The sequence below is a fragment of the Lontra canadensis genome, unplaced genomic scaffold, assembly GCF_010015895.1.
Source record: "Lontra canadensis isolate GAN:19392208 unplaced genomic scaffold, GSC_riverotter_1.0 scaffold18, whole genome shotgun sequence".
In the NCBI taxonomy this organism is placed as follows: domain Eukaryota; kingdom Metazoa; phylum Chordata; class Mammalia; order Carnivora; family Mustelidae; genus Lontra; species Lontra canadensis.
In genome coordinates, this window is record NW_022631012.1 from 12,596,147 (window position 1) to 12,615,294 (window position 19,148).

The following is a 19,148-nucleotide window of genomic DNA, read 5'->3' on the forward strand; positions in this document are numbered from 1 at the left end:
TGCCTGTATCAACACAGACAGGCAGACACACACACAATTGGAAGAAATCTGTTATTTGTCTGTGTCAATATATACCCATCCTGAAAGATTGAGCTTGGGGGTTGGGGGGCGTCTCTAGCACCCTACAAAGGCAGTGCATGAGTTGCGTCTTTCCACAATGTCAGCTTTATTCATTCAGAAAGCAGGTTTACAGAATTTTGACAGGTGTAGGATTCCATATTGAATGACATTTCACTGCCCGTTTAACTTGGCTTCACAAGAAATACAAAGTCACACAATAAACGAGATACAGGGTAAGAAGTTAACAGAACCAAACGCCAAGTCAGTCAGTGAGTGCCTAGTTGGAGGAAAACTCAGTCTGGTAGGGGTCAGCTGGGTGCTTACGGCTTATTATGTTCACGCAGTGGAAGGGTCTCTTGTAGCGATTAGCCGGCAGCTTGCCTTTCGAATGCAGTCAGGCATAGAAGAGTCAGCGTCTGGAGAATCTGACAGTTTGCTCCACAAGTCCTTCCTTTTAAAGGAGTTTAATTGATCTTTAGCCTTCCAGACCTTCTGGTTCTAGTGATTATCAGCTCCTGGTTCTTCCACGCATTCCTGGCCTTGCTGACCGTCCGTTCTCGGTACCAGCTGCAGGCTTGGATTTTAGCTGTACCTAGTCTCCCCGCCCTCGACGGCCTCCCTGATTCATTACGTCACCGCTGGAAAAGAGCGATTCCGAGAAGCTTCCGCTGGGCTAACCCGGCGCCTCCCTAACTCTGACGCCTCGGAGGGCGGGGCTTGGCCCGGCGGAGAGCTGGTCCCCGAGCCGCAGCCTAACCCGACGCGGGCACGTCCCCGCCTCTCGCAGCTCCCGGAGGCGGGGGCGCGGGGAGCCAGGCTCGGGGCGACGGCGGTTGCGCTGACAGAGGCCGGCGGGGAGAGCGCCATGAGGGCGGACTCGGGGCTTCGGCTGGAGGCCCTCCCGGTGAGCGGTGAGGGGCGCTTCGGCCACGGGAAGTGGCGGAGGCGGAGGGTGCTGCCCTAACGCCTCAGTTGCCCCCGGGGCGGGGCCGGTGCGCAGGGCTGGGGGTCGCAGAGGGAGAGCCCCGCTCGTGGCGTCTGCGCGTCCGCCCCGTCGGTGCTCACAGGCTTGCACCCGAGCGGGCGCTTCAAGTTCGTTCCGAAGCCAGGACCCGGGCGTGAAGTTGCCGGGGGCCTGAGGTCCGTGTTGCTATGACGACGCCTCTCCTGGTCGCCTTCCCCGCCCCCGGGTGTTCCGGGACAGCCAGCTAGGCCTGCCCTGCAGACTCTCCCGTGGGCGTTTAGCCACCCAGGAAAGAGACCGCAGTTTCCGAGTGGAGGCTTTTCATCATGGTCTTTTCCCGCCTCCCTCGAACCCATCACTGCAGCCACTTGGGAAACCATGGGTAGAACCGTGGTTGCTCCCCGACGCCCCCTGGAATCTCTCTTCCCGGGCATGTCAGCCCCGACTCCGACGTCCCCTTTCCCGAAGAGCTAGACCGCAGAGGCGCAACCAGCTCCCACAGCGAGCGCTCACCCGCCTCTTGCAGGGAAGGGGCGGAGCGCCGCCGCCGCCAGTGCCGCGCAGTCCGATGACGCACAGCGCCTGCGCGCGGCCGGCCGGGCAGGAGCCGGCGGGAGGCGGGCTGCGCACTCCCGGCGCTTGGCGGCCGGCGGCTGCCGGGAAGCGCGGCTTTAGACAAAATGGGAAAGAAGCAGGTGGTAAGCGAGCCTTAGTTAGAGTTGAATCATTAGGATTTTGGGTTCAGGTGAGCCTTCCGACTTTTGAGGGCTCAAAGGTTGTCCTTGTGGCCGGGTGACACGTCATTTTTGCGGGACTTTTGAAATGGTTAAGTGTCGTGTGGAACCCTTTTGAGTCCGTGTCCTCTGCAAGCAGCATGAGACACTTGGAACATTAAACGGATTTCAAGGCATTTCTGTTAGTATTTTATTTTGAAAGATTTCAGAATGCTTCTCAACTGTAATCTCTCTGAACTGCAAACACAAATTTTCATGTAAAGTATCATTTGTAAGGTGTATGTTTTTTTTAATTCTCTGCCCTAAAACGCATTCCTCATGCTGTATTCACAGTGGTTTTTTTTTTTTTTTTTAAAGTATGTTACTGTGTGGTTTAAAACCTCCGTTGGCTTCTTATTGAATTAAAACAAAATCTGGAATCTTCCTCTTTTGTCTTCAAGAGCCTAATTTATCTGGCCCCTGCCTACCCTTGGTAACTGTGCCACAGCCTTACTGGCCTTTTATCTGAAACCTTTTATCTCTCCTGAAAGGCTTTGTATTTGCTCCCCTTTGTCTTTCTTCTCCTTCCTTATTCAGGCCTCAGCTCAAATATCTCTGAGAGACTTTCCCTAAACTGAAGAAGCACTCCACATCCTCATTTGTGTGTGTGTGTGTGCGCGCGTGTGCGCGCGTTTATATCTTCTAATACTTAATCAGTACAACGGAATTACCATAAAAGCAGGGATTTCTTTATTTTGTTCATTAATGTATCTGTAGTCCTTAGAACAGAGCCTGGCCTCTGGATAGAAAGGAGTGTAGGAAGGAAGGGATTTTATATGAAATTTAGAAATGGTAGGACAAGTTTAGAATTGCCCATCTGATTCTCATAAGTACTTCCTAGGTTTCATTTGATGAACAGGGTTAGCAAAAGATTTGATGTAATGAAGTAAAGATGTTCTGAGACTTTTACTTATAATTTTCTTCTCCCCGTAGCGTCCTCCACGAGCCCTTCCACCTGTGCCAAGGTAAAAATAAGTTACAGTAATTTTATTATTGAGTTTTAAAAATGCAAAATGAATAAAGTGAAAAAATTGACTAGTATTGCAAAATTATAATAATTCAGAAAAGACTTCTTGAAAAGTCTTCCTAAAAGTTTAAAGGTAAAAAAAAAATCCTTGAATATTAGGATAATGGTTGTAATTAAATGTTTTGTTTCAAAGCCTGAATGTCAACATAGTAAGATAATGGATCCATTCTGAATGTTTTAATGTCTTGTTTATCAGACTTTTGATCCTCTTTTGTTTGCTAGAATAGTTTCCTCAGAGCTTAAGCTGATTTTAATCAGTGACAAAATAAGAATTCTTAATCTGCTTAATCCACTTTATGAATAGACAGTAGGAAATATGTATATGTAAGTTCAGAAAATATTAGGATTATTTTGTTAGTAGCTTTATGAGCTTTTTACTTATAAAGAATAAGCTAGTTTATAAACTAGCTGTGTGAAAGCTTATTTTATTTTAAATTAATAATGACATCAATTATCAGTCTGACAATATAGATTTCTAATTAATAGTTTCTTTTTTTTGTCTTTTCCTAATTAAATTGGGTCGGTGGCATATAAAGTGCTAATCAAGGTGAGTTAGTTCACTCTTAATGTAAAACTTAAAATTTGGAGTTCAAAAATTAATTTTTTTCTTAATGTTTTTCTTAAAGTTGAATCTGAATGGTATAATTTATAATATTGCAATATTCTTTTATCAAAATAATCTCTTATGACTCCCTTTTTTTAAATGAGGGTTGATATATAACACTAGTTGTAAGATTGATATTTGACTCATTCTTGAATGGAGTCACCTAGAACATAACGACTGGCTAATTTATAGTTCTATAATAGAGACAAGATTTTCTTTTGTCATTTAATCAGGATGGACTGGGTTATGCTATATTAGCCTCAAAATCTCCAACTTAATATCATACAAGGTTATTTCTGGTTAATGCAGGGTTCACTGTGGCAGCAATCCAGGGCAGCTGCCTTTCACCACTCTTCACTAATGCTGTAGTGATTCAGGCTGCTTTCATTCTGTGCTTCTGCCATCTTATCATGCTTCAGCAAAGGAAGAAAAATCTGGCTCTTTCAATGTTTTGGCAGATTGCTTCTGTTCACAGTATATGGCCCAAACCAGTCACAGGCCTCCACATCTACGTGCAAGAGGGCTGGGAAGTGTAGGGGATCAGATGAGTATTTTGTGAGCCCACTTTTCTGATACTAGAAATGTCACAGTTTCTAATATTACTGACCAGCATTGAGCTACTGGCACCTAGCTTTAGGCTTTCTTTGACTGTCAATTTCTTCTTCTTCTTCTTCTTTTTTTTTTTTTTTTTTTTTTTTTGGAGTAGGCTCTATGCCCAATATGGGGCTTGAACCCTGGACTCTGAGATTAAGAGTCACTTGCTCTACCAACTAGGCCAGCCAGGCACCCCCTGAATTTGTCATTTTCTTGTCTTCTTCCTCTAATGTGTAGGCTGGACCTAGGGAAGAGAGACCTAAAGACCTAAAGTTGGCTGGACCTAGGGAAGAGAGGAAAGGGTCTTCCCTACTAAAAGTTCCTTTTGACTGTTTTCTGCATCGAATTTTAGGCAGACTTTTCTGTTGTTTTTTTCCTGTTTTATAGGTGATATTCCACTTAGTCGTCCTAAGAAAAAGAAGCCAAAACCAAAGAATACACCAGGTAAGATGTTGCTCTTTTTGGTGTGGGATCACAAGTCTTTCCAGGACTTCAGGAATGACAGATATCACAGATCAGGGAGAAGCAAGGCCCCAGCAGTCCCAAGTCACTGCTCTGTTGAGGACAGAATCAAGGTCAGCTTAAAGTAATGGGATTCCTAGTGCTGGTGAGGACTAAGGTTGTGGACAGCCTGAAGGGTGTCTAGAGGCATTCATGGAAAAAAGGATTATGCCACTGAAACTCTTACTTCTATACCATTTGTGGACTCTTTGGTCCTTAATCCCTAGACAACATAAATTGTCTTAGGCTATGATTGGTTCCAGACCTTTGAATGGGATACTGGACACAAGGTCCTTGGATCCCTCATTTTAGTCAGAACAATTTCTTCATTAGAGCAAGAGTCTGAAGGCAGGGCCATATCATCCAGGTATTAAAGGTTCTGTGAACTTCTTTTTGTCTTTGTTAATCCACTAGTAATCCTGGATGTTTTATCGGTAACTTAAACTCAGCATGTTCCAAATCATTACCTTCAGCAGTATATCAGTTTTTACCTCTCACAGATTTCTGTTAATAGAATTTCCCACTCTCCTGGTCACTCAGGCTTGAAACCTCACTCAGTTCTAACTGGTCCTTTCACTCTACCTGCTGCCTCTTACAAGTCTTAAGATGCGAAAATATCAGGATTTGTATGTAGTGATATAGTAGAAAGAAACTTTGATGGTTGATTTGATGTAGCAAGTACTGAATTTATTATAACTTAAAATGTGATACAAGTGTGGGTTGAGACCAATTCTTATAGGCAAAGAGTTAACAAAGTTAATCATCATTTAGGACGCATTCCGGATCCCTTTTTTTCATCTTTTTGAGGCTTAGTGATCTCTGCTCAAATGGTTCTGTGTTTCCCCACTCTGCTTTTCTGTAGGTAGTGCTTCTTTGGAAGGCCTTGTTCAGATTGCTGTTCACAGGCCATCTGAGGACAGTGAGCCGCCAACTAAAGAATCCACAGAGCATCCAGAAGAAGCTCCTGTTCAAAGGAGACAGAAGAGGTCGAGGCTGCCTCTTGGTATGTGAAGAAACCAAGGTTAGGTTGTAATAGTAGCTGTGATTTGGGGGGTATGATTAAAAACTTCTCTGTTCCCATTCTTCCCCACCCACACCCCTTTGTTTGTTTGTTTGTTTTTAATTAAAATTTTTACTATTAGAGAAACTCCAATAGTTTAAGTCAAGAACACTGTAGGCGGTCTCTTTTGGTCATATGTCCATATATTGTGAGGGAAGGGATACAAATTCAGAATTAAAAGAGAAAGTTCAGAACTTCGTGCGTATAAAAATTTAGTATATGATCAAAATGGACATTTCAGATCGGTGGGGTAAGGCTAGCTCCAGTATTAACAATAATACAAAGAAAGAATAGTCATCATTTATTGAATCTTACATTGTCCCAGGCACTACTCACAAGGTAAACAAAACACCATCAATTGATAATGGTTTTTTCAGCATATAAAATTCAAAAGTGTTAGGTAAGTGTTGATGCGAAAGGAGTACATTTGTATACTGCAGATAGGAGCATAAATTGGTATAACCTGTCTGAACTTTTAGGAATAGAAGTAATGACAATAGCTACCATAATTAAAGGATGTTGACTGCAACATTATTTATAAGAGTAGAAACTGGTAATAACCAATAATAGCTAACAAAGTGATACTGGCTAAGTAAGTCATATCTATTTAATAGAAACAAAGCACCTGTTAAAAGGATTGTTTTTTGTTTTGTTGTTTTGTTTTTGTTTTAAATATATATATTTATTTGAGAGAGAGTGAGAGCTAGAGAGAGCACACACAGAGGGAGAGGGAGAGAGATAAGCAGGTTCCCTGCCGAGTGGGGAGCCCGATGTAGGACTCGGTCCCAGGCTCCCGGGATCATGACCTGAGCCAAAGGCAGATTCTTAACCAACGGAGCCACCCAGGCGTCCCCCGTTAGAAGGATTAAGGTGAAATAGTGACGTAGAAAACCATAAGTAACGTACTGTTGAGTCATCATCCACATATAATAGTATATATCAATGGATCTTTTTTTTAAGGATCCTATTTTTATAAAATATGTTATATTAATTTCCCAGGTGCCATAAGAAATTATCACTAACAGAGTAACTTAAAACAACAGAAATTTATTGTCTGACAGGAAAGAAGTCTGACATCAAGGTGTCCGCAGGACCACTCTCCCTCTGAAGGCTCTAGGAAAGAATCCGTCTTCGCCTCTTCTAGCTTCTGGTGCTTGTTGGCAGTCCTTGCTGTTCTTTGGCTTGTGGCAGTTTAACCCCATTTTGTACCTCTGTCTTCACATGCTTCCATGTGCTTCTGTGTCCATATCTTGCTCTCTCTCTTTTTTTTTTTTTTAAGATTTATTTATTTGAGGGAGAGAGTGCATGTGTACATGCAGTGGGAGGGGCAAAGGGAGAAGGAGAGAGTCTTAAGCGGTCTTCGTGTTGAGCGTGTAGCCTGATACAGGGCTTAATCTTGTGATGCTGAGATCACGACCTGAGCCAAAACCAAGAGTCAGCTGCTTAACCAACTGTGCCACCCAGGTGCCCCCATATTTTGCTCTTCTTGTAAGGATACAAGTCATTAGATTTCAGGCCCATACTAATCCACCATGATCTCACCCTAAATTGATTATAGCTTCAGAGACCCTGTTTCCAAATGAAGTCTCATTCACAGGGACTGGGGGTTAGGACTTGATCATACCTCTCAGGGGGGACACAGTTCTACCCAGAACACATGTATATGCATCCATATATATAGTAAAAACAATGGAAGAATATAGCAAAGTGTTGACAGCGTTAGATTTTTTTGGAAGGAAGAATTAGGGATGATTTTTTTTTTTTTATATTTTTATTTATTTATTTGACAGAGAGAGATCACAAGTAGACGGAGAGGCAGGCAGAGAGAGAGAGAGGGAAGCAGGCTCCCTGCTGAGCAGAGAGCCCGATGCGGGACTCGATCCCAGGACCCTGAGATCATGACCTGAGCCGAAGGCAGCGGCTTAACCCACTGAGCCACCCAGGTGCCCCAGGGATGATTTTTTTTTAAAAGATTTATTTACTTGACAGGGAGCACAAGCAGGGGCAGCAACAGAGGGAGAGGGATGATGCAGTCTCCCAGCTAAGCAGGGAGCTTGTTGCGGGGCTCTATCCCAGGACCCTGGAATCATGTGAGCCGAAGGCAGACACTTAACTGACTGAGCCACTCAGGTGCCCCTAGGGATGATTTTTATTGTCTTCCTTTCTTCATTTATAGTTTATTAATTTTTCATACACTGAGCATTATGACTTTTATAGTAATTAGAAGACAGTGGGTTTCATTAGAGTAAAATAAAGAGAAGGAATAAAGATTGGGAGATTAGCTCTTTCCTGCTAACATCAGTCCCTGATGAATGATTTGTTACAAAATAATTTCCCTGACCAGTTACTTAGCCTCTTAGAAAATAGTGAGTCCTGATTGGATGAAAGAATTACAGGAAGAGAGGGCAGAAACTGGAAAGTCCATAGAATGGAGCTCAGTTTTTAGAGGCAAGCTGAAATGGGATACTCCAGTGCCTGGGCAGAAGAGAGGAAGAAGAGAGAAATGATGCTCAGATAGTTTTATGATTTATTTCTATCATTTATTTCATTACTGGCAGTAAATATAGTTGAATTAAAACTACCATCTTAGTTAATTCAGTGAGGGTACGAATGTGAAAATCAAGATGGCTACCAGTACCTAGTTTCACAATTTATGAAAAAATGTATTTACAGAAGTGAGTTGACCATTTTTAGAAAATTCAGGACCCAATTAAGTTCTGGGCCAAAGAGCACCTGTCATGGTCATTCCAGAATGCACCCACCTGTGCAGGTAGAGCTTTATAGATTTCTGTGTTTTTAGTTTTACTTTGTTTTGTTCTGGGATGACTATGGTAGGCTCAACTTCTATTGTATTTCCAATTTTAGCTGTAAGTGTTTTATTAAAATAGAATTCTGGGGGCTTTGAGGACATTCCAGGAAGCCATTGCCAGTATTTTCAGGTTGGAGGAATTAGCTAGCATCTGAGGAGTCTCCATTGACTTACTTAAACTTGATACCCTGTGCTCAGAAAGAGTTAACATAGCAGGCCTGAAGCTGCTCTCATTAGAAGGGCCTGCATGCAAGGCTGCCTCTTTACTGGCTTCTGGAACTTGGCTGGTAAATAGTTTCTACACTGATATAAAACTTCCCTAATTATAAGAGCGACTTACTGTGCACTTGTGTACCCAATATGATTTATGCTGAACACCTGCTTTGCTTCTGGGAGTCTGGAATTTTGGTATGTGTGAGGCAGGGGGTGCCTCTGTGTTTAGGTGCCAATAAAAGCCTTGGGTGCCGAGTTTGTAATGAACTTCCCTGGTAGAGAAAGTGTCACACATGTCAGCTTGTTGCTGGAGGAATTAGCGCATCCTGTGTGACTCCATTAATGGACTCTTGGAAGCTTATACCTGGTTTCCCCTGGACTTGGCTCCATATGCCTTTTCCTTTTGCTGATTATGTTTTATGTCATTTCCCTCTAATAATTGTAACTGACTGTAAGGACTTGTGAGTGTAATGACTTCTGAGTCCCATGAGTCCTTTGGGTGAACTGCAGGTTATCTGGGGTCTCTCCCAGTGCTCTGGGTGTTGGATTATTTAATTTTTTCTATATTTTTTGGCATTATAATTTCAATTTTTTGGTGTTTAGAGGTATAAAATTATAAAAATTAGTAAAGTGGTGAAAAAATTTGGGCCTAATTAAAATTTTTAAAGTTACCTTGTCATAAAAGTTTTATATATTACTTTCTTTTTACATGATAGTCATTTGAAAATTTAATCTACTTTATTTTCAGAATTGGAGACTTCCTTAACCCAAAAGAAGACTTCATCTTTATTACGAAATGAAAATGGTACTGATGTGGAGCCGGCTGAAGAGACAGTTACTCAAAAACCTCGAAGGAAGACAAAGTAAGAATTTATTTGTTCTTTTAAATATTCTCCAGGGATACTGTGCTACTTAATTCAGAGGTACTTTTTGATTAAGTCTTATTAAATACTCTAAGGTAAGTGGGATTACAAAAATATCAGTTAAACCAACTAATGATAAATTTGAGGAGAGTAAGCAACCGAAGAAGTAAGATAGTGTATTTAATTAAGGACCCTAGGAGCTCTCTCAAAAAGAGGAACATCAAGAGAAAATATTACATAAGTAGCAAAAATTAAATACAAAAGATACTGAAATTTGAAGGTAATGTTAATAAAGTAGGCTATTGTGATATATTTTCTGATATTAATAGAATTCAGGTTATGATTATTTCAACAATAAATAAAATTGTATTTTAGTATAGAAAATTAAGTTGTGGGTAAAATAGAATGGCATAGTTTAAAAAAGTACACTCCGAGTTATATAGTGTTATATAACACTATGGTTTGTATTTAGAAATAACCCTGTATATTGTGATCAATATTTATATAGAATCCTACCATTTTAAGTTTAGAAAGAACCTTATAAATCTAATTCAGTCACTTCATTTTCCAGATGAGAAAACTGAGGCCCACATGAATGTATGTGACTTGCTGCACATAACAGTTAAAAACAGATCCATTTAAGTAAAAACCAAATTTCTCGACTCCCAAGTCCAGGGCTCTTTTACAGGTATGGGGGTCTGTAAAAATTCAACAATAATCCGTTTTTTTTACATTCTTCCTGATGACAGGAAAACCCAGCCAGCAGAATTACAGTATGCAAATGAACTAGGCGTTGAAGATGAAGACATAATTACTGACGAGCGAAGTGGCCCAGAACAACAGTCCGTATTCACTGCACCCACTGGGGTTAGCCAGCCTGTAGGCAAAGTGTTTGTGGAAAAAAGCCGTAAGTCATTCCAGTTTTGGAGCATGAGCTTTCTGGGATTTACACAAGGATATCCTTTGATTTAGGAATTATATTTCTGGAGATCTGAATTAGGGATAAAATAAAGATAGGGACAAAAATTTATACACAAAGCTGATCATCATATTCTTGAGAGTGAAAACTGGAAACAACATAAATATAAAATAGAAGGCGTATGATTTCAGTCAGGTATGGTATATTTATAGAATAAAATCTGCACCATTAAAAATAATGTTTAGGGAGAATTTTTCATTTCATAGGAAGATTTTATGAAAAACACACACATACGTAGTTTGATCTCAACTACAGAAAAATGTGTAGGACAAAAGACTAGAAGCAAATGTGCCAAAATATTAATGCTGGTTATTTCTGGGTTATGGGATTGTGGGTGATTTAGTGGTGTGGGGGGGCAGGTAATGATACAAATTTTATAACTAAAAATAAATGAGAGAAGATACATGATGGTATTACAATATTAAATAAGAATTACAACCTTATAGCTCCAGATTCTTTTGGAAGGTAGTTCTGACATTGTATAGTGTGCATGGATTATAAGATTGATTTCCAGTGTTTAAGAAAAACATACATAAACATGATTATGACCATATGTATCCCATGGATATACTATGAGTATGCTGCCTAAAGAACTCAATGAGCCATAAACATTAGTTCTAAAAATTTACAATTTCGATTTCATCTATACCATTTTAGAATTTTTGTTCTGTAAGATGTCATCTAAGGGATCTTCAAGTTCTTGGCCAATGAGAAACTTCTGATCCCTGGAGGCTGCCTTCGCCAGGGTCTCATAGTTGGTTAGTGAGGAACTGGGACTTGAGTGGAGGTTTCATGGCTTCTGGTCACATGCTTGACTAGTATATTGTGTTGCTATTTAATTTACTTCTGTTTTAAGCCATATCACTCAGTCCTCATTTTTAAGCAATATCTATTTTTTTATAGCCTGTTTACTAAGCAGCGTCATTCAGTCTTCATTTTTACTCTTGTTTGCCTCAGCTCAGCAACTTCTCTACTGGAGTAACTGACCACATAAAAGACACCTGTTGTCTGCCCAGAAGTTGTCTTTTCTTAGGGAAAATTAGGTGTTACACCTCTTTCATCCTCCCAAATACTTGGCAGCCAGATTTGGCAAAGGTAATTGAAATGGAACCTTCCCTGCTTCCTGAGGTCCATTGGTAGATCTGCAAGAAGGAACCTCGTGACCGGTACAAGGGGGAAGCTCTGTGCACATGGGGCGGCTATGCTGGCACTTGGACTGATACTTGTCACAACAGTCTTCTCAAGTTTGTGAAACAACCTTTTTCTTCTCTGTCATCACAGAATGCCATGCCGCACACACTGGCATCTTTTCCTAAGAAATTTGAAGGTTTTCAGACATCGACTTATCTTTGTCATGTTGACATTTAAACTTTAATAAACTTCCAAAGTCTCAAAATTAGACTTCTGTAGATTATGTCATGTTAAAGATTTCCAGACTTTGTTCTGAGTGGGAAGTTCCTTACTGTATTTCATTAAATATAATTGATTTCTAAAACTGTTACTTTAACATCTGTTTTGGGATGAGAGGAAAGTATGTGGACTTTATTTTCCCTAAAGATAAAAAGATAGTATAAGAAAAGAGACTTCTCAAATTGGTACGGGATCAGGGAGAATTTTTAGATAGAAAACAGCAAAATCTCAGTCCCAGGGTTCTAACGGTGTGAAATAAGATAAAAACAGGGCCAGGGTTGTCTCTTGCTAGTTGTTAATAATTGTGTAATGTGTACTTAGGGCGATTCCAGGCTGCTGATCGTTCAGAGTTGATAAAGACCACAGAAAATATAGAGGTGTCGATGGACATGAAGCTTTCCTGGACGACCAGAGATGTCGCACTCTCGGTCCACCGGGCCTTCAGGTGGCTGCTTTTGTTGGACTTAAAACAAATGTTCTCTCATTTTTCTTTTAAGGTGTTGATTGCCCAATATTGTTAAAAAAAAAAAACTGACAACTTAAAATAGTCAATAGGTGTATTTTGAAACACATTTAATTGTAGTTAAATCTTCTGCCTGTCAGTGTCATACTAGGAAAAGGCTTGTTTTTACTTTTTTGAAATGTTGAGTTTTATTCTTATATTTGAAGAGATTTAAAAAATATTTTAGCTTTTTACTTTAGTAATACATGTATAATAATTAAACCCTTTTCCACTCAGGATGATTGGTCTCTTCTCTCACGGCTTCTTGGCTGGCTGTGCTGTGTGGAACATTGTTTTCATATATGTTCTAGCAGGAGATCAGCTTTCTAACCTCTCCAACCTTCTGCAACAGTACAAGTCCTTAGCATATCCATTCCAGAGTCTTCTCTACTTGCTTTTAGCTCTAAGTACAGTTTCAACTTTTGACAGGTAAGACTGTTGTGACTATACATCCCTCTAACTTTTCTTCAGGTGGAAATGTTGAACAAAATATGTCCCTGACTATGACAGTCTTCAGAATAGAATTATAATATGTTAATATTATTTTGACTTTATTTTAAAACCAGTCTGTTTCTGATTGTTGGGGGCGGAGGGGGTGGGAATACTCAGAAAGCATCCTTAAAATCCAAACCCATTCCAGCATCAACTCTAAGTCTAAAATTTCATCCAAATTTAATCAATGAAAATAACCCCAAATAGCATCTTCTAAATCATCTGAATCAGGTATAGGTGAGACCGTCGGTATTGAATGAGTTGTTGTTGTTGTTGTTGTTTTAAAGATTTTATTTATTTACTTGACAGATCACAAGCAGGCAGAGAGGCAGGCAGAGAGAGAGAGGAGGAAGCAGGCTCCTCGCCGAGCAGAGAGCCCGATGCAGGGCTCGATCCCAGGACCGTGGGATCATGACCTGAGCCGAAGGCAGAGGCCCAACCTACTAAGCCACCCAGGTGCCCCTTGAATGAGTTTTCTAGGGCTTCTGTAATGAAGTACAGTTGGCCCTTGAACATCGCACGGGTTAGGTGCGCCGACCTCCTGCAAGTCATAAATTCATATATAACTTTTGACTCCCTCAGAACTTAATAGCCTACTGTTGACCAGTAACCTTACTAATAGCATAAATAGTCAATTACCACGTATTTTGTGTACTATATGTGTTATATACTCTATTCTTCTAAAAAGGTAAGCTAGAGGGTGCCTGGGTGGCTCAGTTTAAGCAGCTGGCTCTTGATTTCAGCTCAGGTTATGATCTCAGGATTCTGGGATCGAGCTACACGTTGGGCTCAAGGATTCTCTTTCCCCCTCTGCCCGTTGTCACACTGGTGTGCACACAGTGCCTGCATGCTTGCTCTCTCTCAAATAAATATTTAAAAGAAATTAAAAAGTAAGCCTGAAAAAAATTAAGAAAATCATAAGGAAGAGAAATACCTTTACAGTACTGCGCTATATTTATTGAAAAAAATCTGCATATAAGTAGACCTATGCAGTTCAAACCTGTGTGGTTTAAGGGCCAACTGTACTCCAAACTGGGTGGCTGAAAGCAACAGGAATTTATTCTCAGTCTGGAGGCTAGAAGTCTGAAATTAAGGTGTTGGCCAGGTTGGTTCCTTTCTGGAGGGCTGGTGGGAGAGTCTCTTCCAGGCCTTTCCTGAACTCCAGGTTGCTGGCTATCTTTGGATTTCCTTGGTTTGTGGGTGCATCACTCCAGCCTCTGTCTTTGTTGTCATACAGTGGTCTTCCTGTGTGTCTCTTCTTCTAAGGACACCAGTTGTATTGAATTAGGGCCTTCAAATGACCTCATCTTAACTCAGTACATTTGCAGAGACCCTATTTCCAAATAAGGGGTTAGAAGTTCATCATGTCTTTGCGAACACAATTCAACCCATTAAGAAAAATAGCAACTTGGAGCCTGATGATACGGGTAATAGAGGTAGAATCTGAAGAAATTTTGCAGATCAAGTTTAATTTGTTTCTTTAGAGTGTCTTACTCCAAAACAATGTTGGCTTAATCTAGTTAAATGTTTTATGTGGCTTTTGTAAATAAGATGTTCTTTCATGTGTATTTAGTATAAACTGTAGTTACTTAAAGCTTAATAATAGCGTATGTGGCCTCTGCCTTCGGCTCAGGTCATGATCTCAGGGTGCTCCACAGGGAGCCTGCTTCCCCTGCCCTCTCTGCCTGCCTGTCTGCCTACTTGTGATCTCTCTCTCTGTCAAATCCATAAATAAAATCTTAAAAAAAAAAAAATAGAGAGGGAAAAAACTATAATCCAGGGAGTACAGTTTTGTGAGAAGTTTACCAGTGCAATGTGACAAGAGGCATTTGTATTTTCTAGGATCGACTTTGCTAAAACATCAGTAGCGATCCGAAATTTCCTTGCCCTGGATCCAACAGCTTTAGCATCTTTCTGTGAGTAAATACTTTCATTTGATAATTGTGTAATACTTGAATTACACTGTAATTTTGAACCAGGAAAAGTTTAATTTTACTTTTAGAATGATTTTATATTATTACTACTTATAAACATTACTTACAGATGTTCAGTGGAATTTCCAGTTAAAAAAACATGATAGACATAATTTTGATAGAATCATTTTTCTATAGAGGTTGATCTAGATAACTGTTAAAAGTTGAATTTGTTAAAAAAACGTTGAATTTGTTCTATATTTCTTAATATTTTGGTTTTGTATTTTCTGCTTGATATCAAACAGATTCAACTGACATGGCATTTCAGTAACAAATTCTATTTTGTATCTTTTTGATAATTTGGGATACATTTTGTTCTAAGTTATGAGAATAGGAATAAAATTAGTTTTAAGACCTTGAGTAAGTCATTTAATTTCTTAAAATATCTTCTAGGTTCTTGTAATGTCTAATGATAAAATAGCATCTCAAAATACCCTTCTGTACCCATATTCTTTAAGGATAAGAGAAGGCTAGCTAACTTATTGAAATTGATCAGATGAATTTCTTTTGTCATCATCCCCCAAAGTATAGATTATTTTTGACCTTACAGTGATCTATAAATTCAAAATAAACTAGGTTGTTAAAAATACATTATTAGTAATTTCATTTGTCTTTTTCTCAGTGTACTTTACTGCTCTTATATTATCTCTGAGTCAGCAAATGACAAGTGACAGAATCCATCTTTACACACCTTCTTCTGTTAATGGTAGCCTCTGGTAAGATTCACAATAGCATTAGCAATTGTTGATGGTAATAATAACAGCAACAATGGGAGTAATGGTACTATTCTTATCCTTCACTCTTTTACATTTCTCATTTATAAGTAATGTCGGAGGCCCTGTTTTTGTTTCCAAAGTTATGGCAAGAAAATACCCATTACATTGGTTAGTGGATAACTATTTTTACTTATACCTGCATTTTTAATGAAATGTATTCTTTTTATAAAAATCTGTTTGAGGTTTATTAAGTTATGGTTATAAGACTAGTCATACATAATGAACTGGAGAAGCCCTCTACCCCCACTCCCAGTCAGGGGGTCTAATATCCCCTAGTAGTGGGAGTAGGTGGCTGGAACGGAGTCTGAAAACCAAGCAATGCCAGAAAGAGAGCAGTCTAGGGAGAGCCGTCCCCCGCAGACCAGTGGCCAGTCATGAAGCTCACAGGCGAGTTGAGAGTCCAGTTCACAAAACTCAGAGGGCCAGTGTTTTTTGATGGAGTGGCTAGGGGCATGAGTAGCATCATAGTACTTGGAAGGGAAACTTAGAAAAATTGTTTGGCAATACTAAATTTTCACTTTTGTCAATGTATAAAGCAGATTTGTTTAGAGTTCAGTAACTTTTGAACCTTTGTCCCCATGGTTGTGTGTGCGCGCGCGCGTGTGTGTGTGTGTGTGTGTATGTTTGTGTATAGTTATTTTATAGGGAAATTATATAGGATATATTTATTTCATGCTTTACTTGTTATCACCTCCAGGTGAGGGCTGCTACTTTTTTAAATTTCATTAAATAGTTATATTTAAATATATGAACCCAAATGCAGATATTTCTAATGAATATTTTCTATACCTTTAGGGCAGCAGGTGTTGAGGAACAGGTTCTCCAGCCGTGGATTGTGGTGAATCTGGTGGTGGCCCTTCTGGTTGGACTCTCTTGGCTTTTTTTGTCTTATAGACCAGGCATGGATCTTAGCGAAGGTATTAACGAAAAAATAGTGGGGCGCCTGGGTGGCTCAGTTGATTGAACGTGTCTGACTCTTGATTTCAGCTTGGGTTTTGATCTCAGTGGTCAGGTCACGATCTTGGGGTTATTGGATGGGCCCGTGCTCGGTGGGGAGTCAGTTTCTCTCCTTCTGTACCCCCCCCCCCACTCTTGTGGGCACACTTGCACCCTGTCTCTCTCAACTAAATCTTTTTAAAAATAAATAAATAAAAATAAATAATATGAGAATATCATGAAATCTGTTGATTTTATAAATGTCCTTTTAATGGATATAGATTGATAGTCTGATAACAAAGATGTATTTAAAATAAAATATCTAAGAGAAGTGACACTAAAGTAGTGAAACAATGCCAAGAGAAACAGAGAGTGTCTAGGAGGGCTGGAGCCTCAAAGTACTTACAGAAAGTCTATCACCCGTGTGCATATTTATATTTCAGAGGTATTTCTTTTCTTGGAACCCTTGGGGTATTTTGTAGAGTCTTTGCTCTTCGCTTCTCCTTGTTTCCTTCTGATCAAAGTATCTCTTAGTTTGCAATAAATCATGCTTCAACTATGCAGCCTTTGTCAGACCCGTATTCATTCTTACCTCCTTGTCTACTTGGCACAAATTCTTCACCCTTCCTTGTCTAATGAAGTATTTAGTAATCCCAGCTTCAGTGTGCCCAGTCGAAGCGGGGATTTACTAATCCCTAGTCCCTGGCCTCCTTTTGGAATGCCAGGAGGAGAGGAGTTGTCCGGGCGAACCGACAGTCCTTGAGCGCGCTGCTTTAGAACTCTTCGTGTTTGGGGTGTCCGTTCGTTTTCTTGGCAGATGTTCCACGGTTTCACCCTTGAGTCTCTGGTATTTTATGGACTTTGGTTATGATTTTATTCTTGATTGGTTAAATATCTTGAGCCTTTCACTGCAGTTTGATCATCTAATTACAACCTCAGAAGTCTTAGAATTGAGAATCATCCCAATATTTCCATTTGTAAAAATGAAGACAAAAGACGTAATCTGGTGTATTTTTATTCATGAATGTTCCTTTTTGCATCAGAATTCTCATGTTCCTCCAGTGAATATTCTGTTGCTTTATTCCCTGGTTTATTTAAAGTATTTTTTTTTTAAGTCTCTTGGGCTTTATACATATTTTGCTATTTTTGTTTTCACTTAGTAGCATTGTTTTTAGTCATTCATAGAATTTTTCATCTAATATTTATGTCAAAGGGATTTCTTTTATTAAATTCCTTGGGTCTTCTTTTTCTATATTTCTTAGTATTTTGGTAAATTACACATGTATGCTAAGTAATAGTTTAAATGTAGAAATGTCAGCTAATAAGCCATTCTGTGCTGTGTTCGGGATTGAAGCTGGATCCAGCTGGGCATGTGTGGTACTGAGCCTAAATCACAAAGCGCATGTTACTTACTAAGTATTTCCAGAATCCTGCTGTCTTTTAGGGCCATGTGAGTCATATAACATTTTATTTCCATGGAGATAAAAAGAGTAAATATAAATTGAGGATGATAACACTTTGCTTATTGGGTTGTTGTGGTGATTAAGTGGGATAACACATTTAAGACATCCTGGCACACGCCTCTTGTTAGTTCCACATGCTTGCTCTGCGTCCGTCCCTCCATTGTAGATTGCCATGGGCACTACAGAGTTAGACCTTTTCCGCTGTTTAGTGACCTGGCTTGTCTAAGTGACTTAAATTTTCTGGTAAGAGTGATTATCTTGTCTCCATTATATATGTTTTACTTTTCAGTGGTTTACATTTAAAACTTGAGCATTTTTAAATTCAGACTTGTACATTTCTCATTCACTACCTTTTAAATCAGATTTCATTATTGTGAATTCTTATTTGTACTTGAGGGCTTTCTATTATATATATTAAATATGTCAATATTTTGAGAGACTTTAAAACGAAGCTGTAAAATTCTTTTTGAGTTACTGGGAAACCATTCTGAGTATGATCTGTTCATTTTCTCTCCCAGAGTTGATGTTCTCTTCTGCTGTGGAAGAATATCCTGAAAACGATAAAGGACTCAAAGCCTCTTCGTAACGCCAGCTCACCTGCAGTGTAGTAAAGGCCCAGTATTTAGAATTTTTCCTATTCTTGTTTTTAAGTGTATTTTTATAAGATATGTACAGGTATATTTGGGATTGATCTTTTGATTATATAGTACTGAAAATTTTCTCAAGATTATGGAAAATATTAAAACTCGAGTCTGCAACTCATAACCAAACATTAATCTCTCTAGCATTATCATCTTAATGAGAAAGGAGGTAATGAGCTAGAAACCAGCAGGTGAGGGGTTTATTTCCTGTTTTCTCAAATTAGTTGCATTTATAATCATTATCTTAAAAAGCTCTACTACAGAAACAGCCATTACTTTAGTGTTACAAAATATACATCAGGTTTAAAAATAAAATTTAGGGACTAGGATAGAAGAGGGCAAGAGACCTTTATTTTTAATGTCTCCTTACTGAATAAATTAAAATATGAAATTTATCTTTTTTCAGATTGGCTTGATGGTTGTGGTTACGTATCATGTAATAAGCATAATGTAATTCAGCTTGAAAGATGCTTTACTTCATGACTAATAAAAAGAAAATATACCTTTT

At 39.4% G+C, this 19,148-nt stretch overlaps 1 protein-coding gene across 3 annotated transcripts; it reads left to right on the forward strand.

Moving 5' to 3' along the window:
• Positions 1-817: 817 nt before the first annotated feature.
• Positions 818-19,148, forward strand: TMEM237 (transmembrane protein 237). Of its 3 annotated transcripts, none has more exons than XM_032860069.1 (13): positions 818-964; positions 2,731-2,762; positions 3,361-3,371; positions 4,410-4,466; positions 5,386-5,526; positions 9,354-9,468; positions 10,218-10,375; positions 12,179-12,302; positions 12,597-12,788; positions 14,694-14,767; positions 15,447-15,540; positions 16,396-16,517; positions 18,518-19,148. In XM_032860069.1, exons 1-13 carry the CDS (start codon positions 926-928, stop codon positions 18,583-18,585), a joined length of 1,227 nt encoding a protein of 408 aa, XP_032715960.1. In that variant the 5' UTR covers positions 818-925; the 3' UTR covers positions 18,586-19,148. The 3 variants fall into 3 exon arrangements, 2 of the variants coding, with proteins under 2 accessions (XP_032715960.1, XP_032715961.1); XM_032860070.1 differs by lacking the exon at positions 818-964 and adding an exon at positions 1,689-1,722; XR_004382965.1 differs by lacking the exon at positions 15,447-15,540.

Bases quoted from the DNA above. Each gene is read 5' to 3' on its own strand.
- TMEM237 (XM_032860069.1), top strand. From the start codon at position 926: ATGAGGGCGGACTCGGGGCTTCGGCTGGAGGCCCTCCCG. The intron at 5,527-9,353 runs GTATGTGAAGAA...CTTTATTTTCAG, and splicing joins GAGGTCGAGGCTGCCTCTTG to AATTGGAGACTTCCTTAACC. The intron at 9,469-10,217 runs GTAAGAATTTAT...TCCTGATGACAG, and splicing joins AAACCTCGAAGGAAGACAAA to GAAAACCCAGCCAGCAGAAT.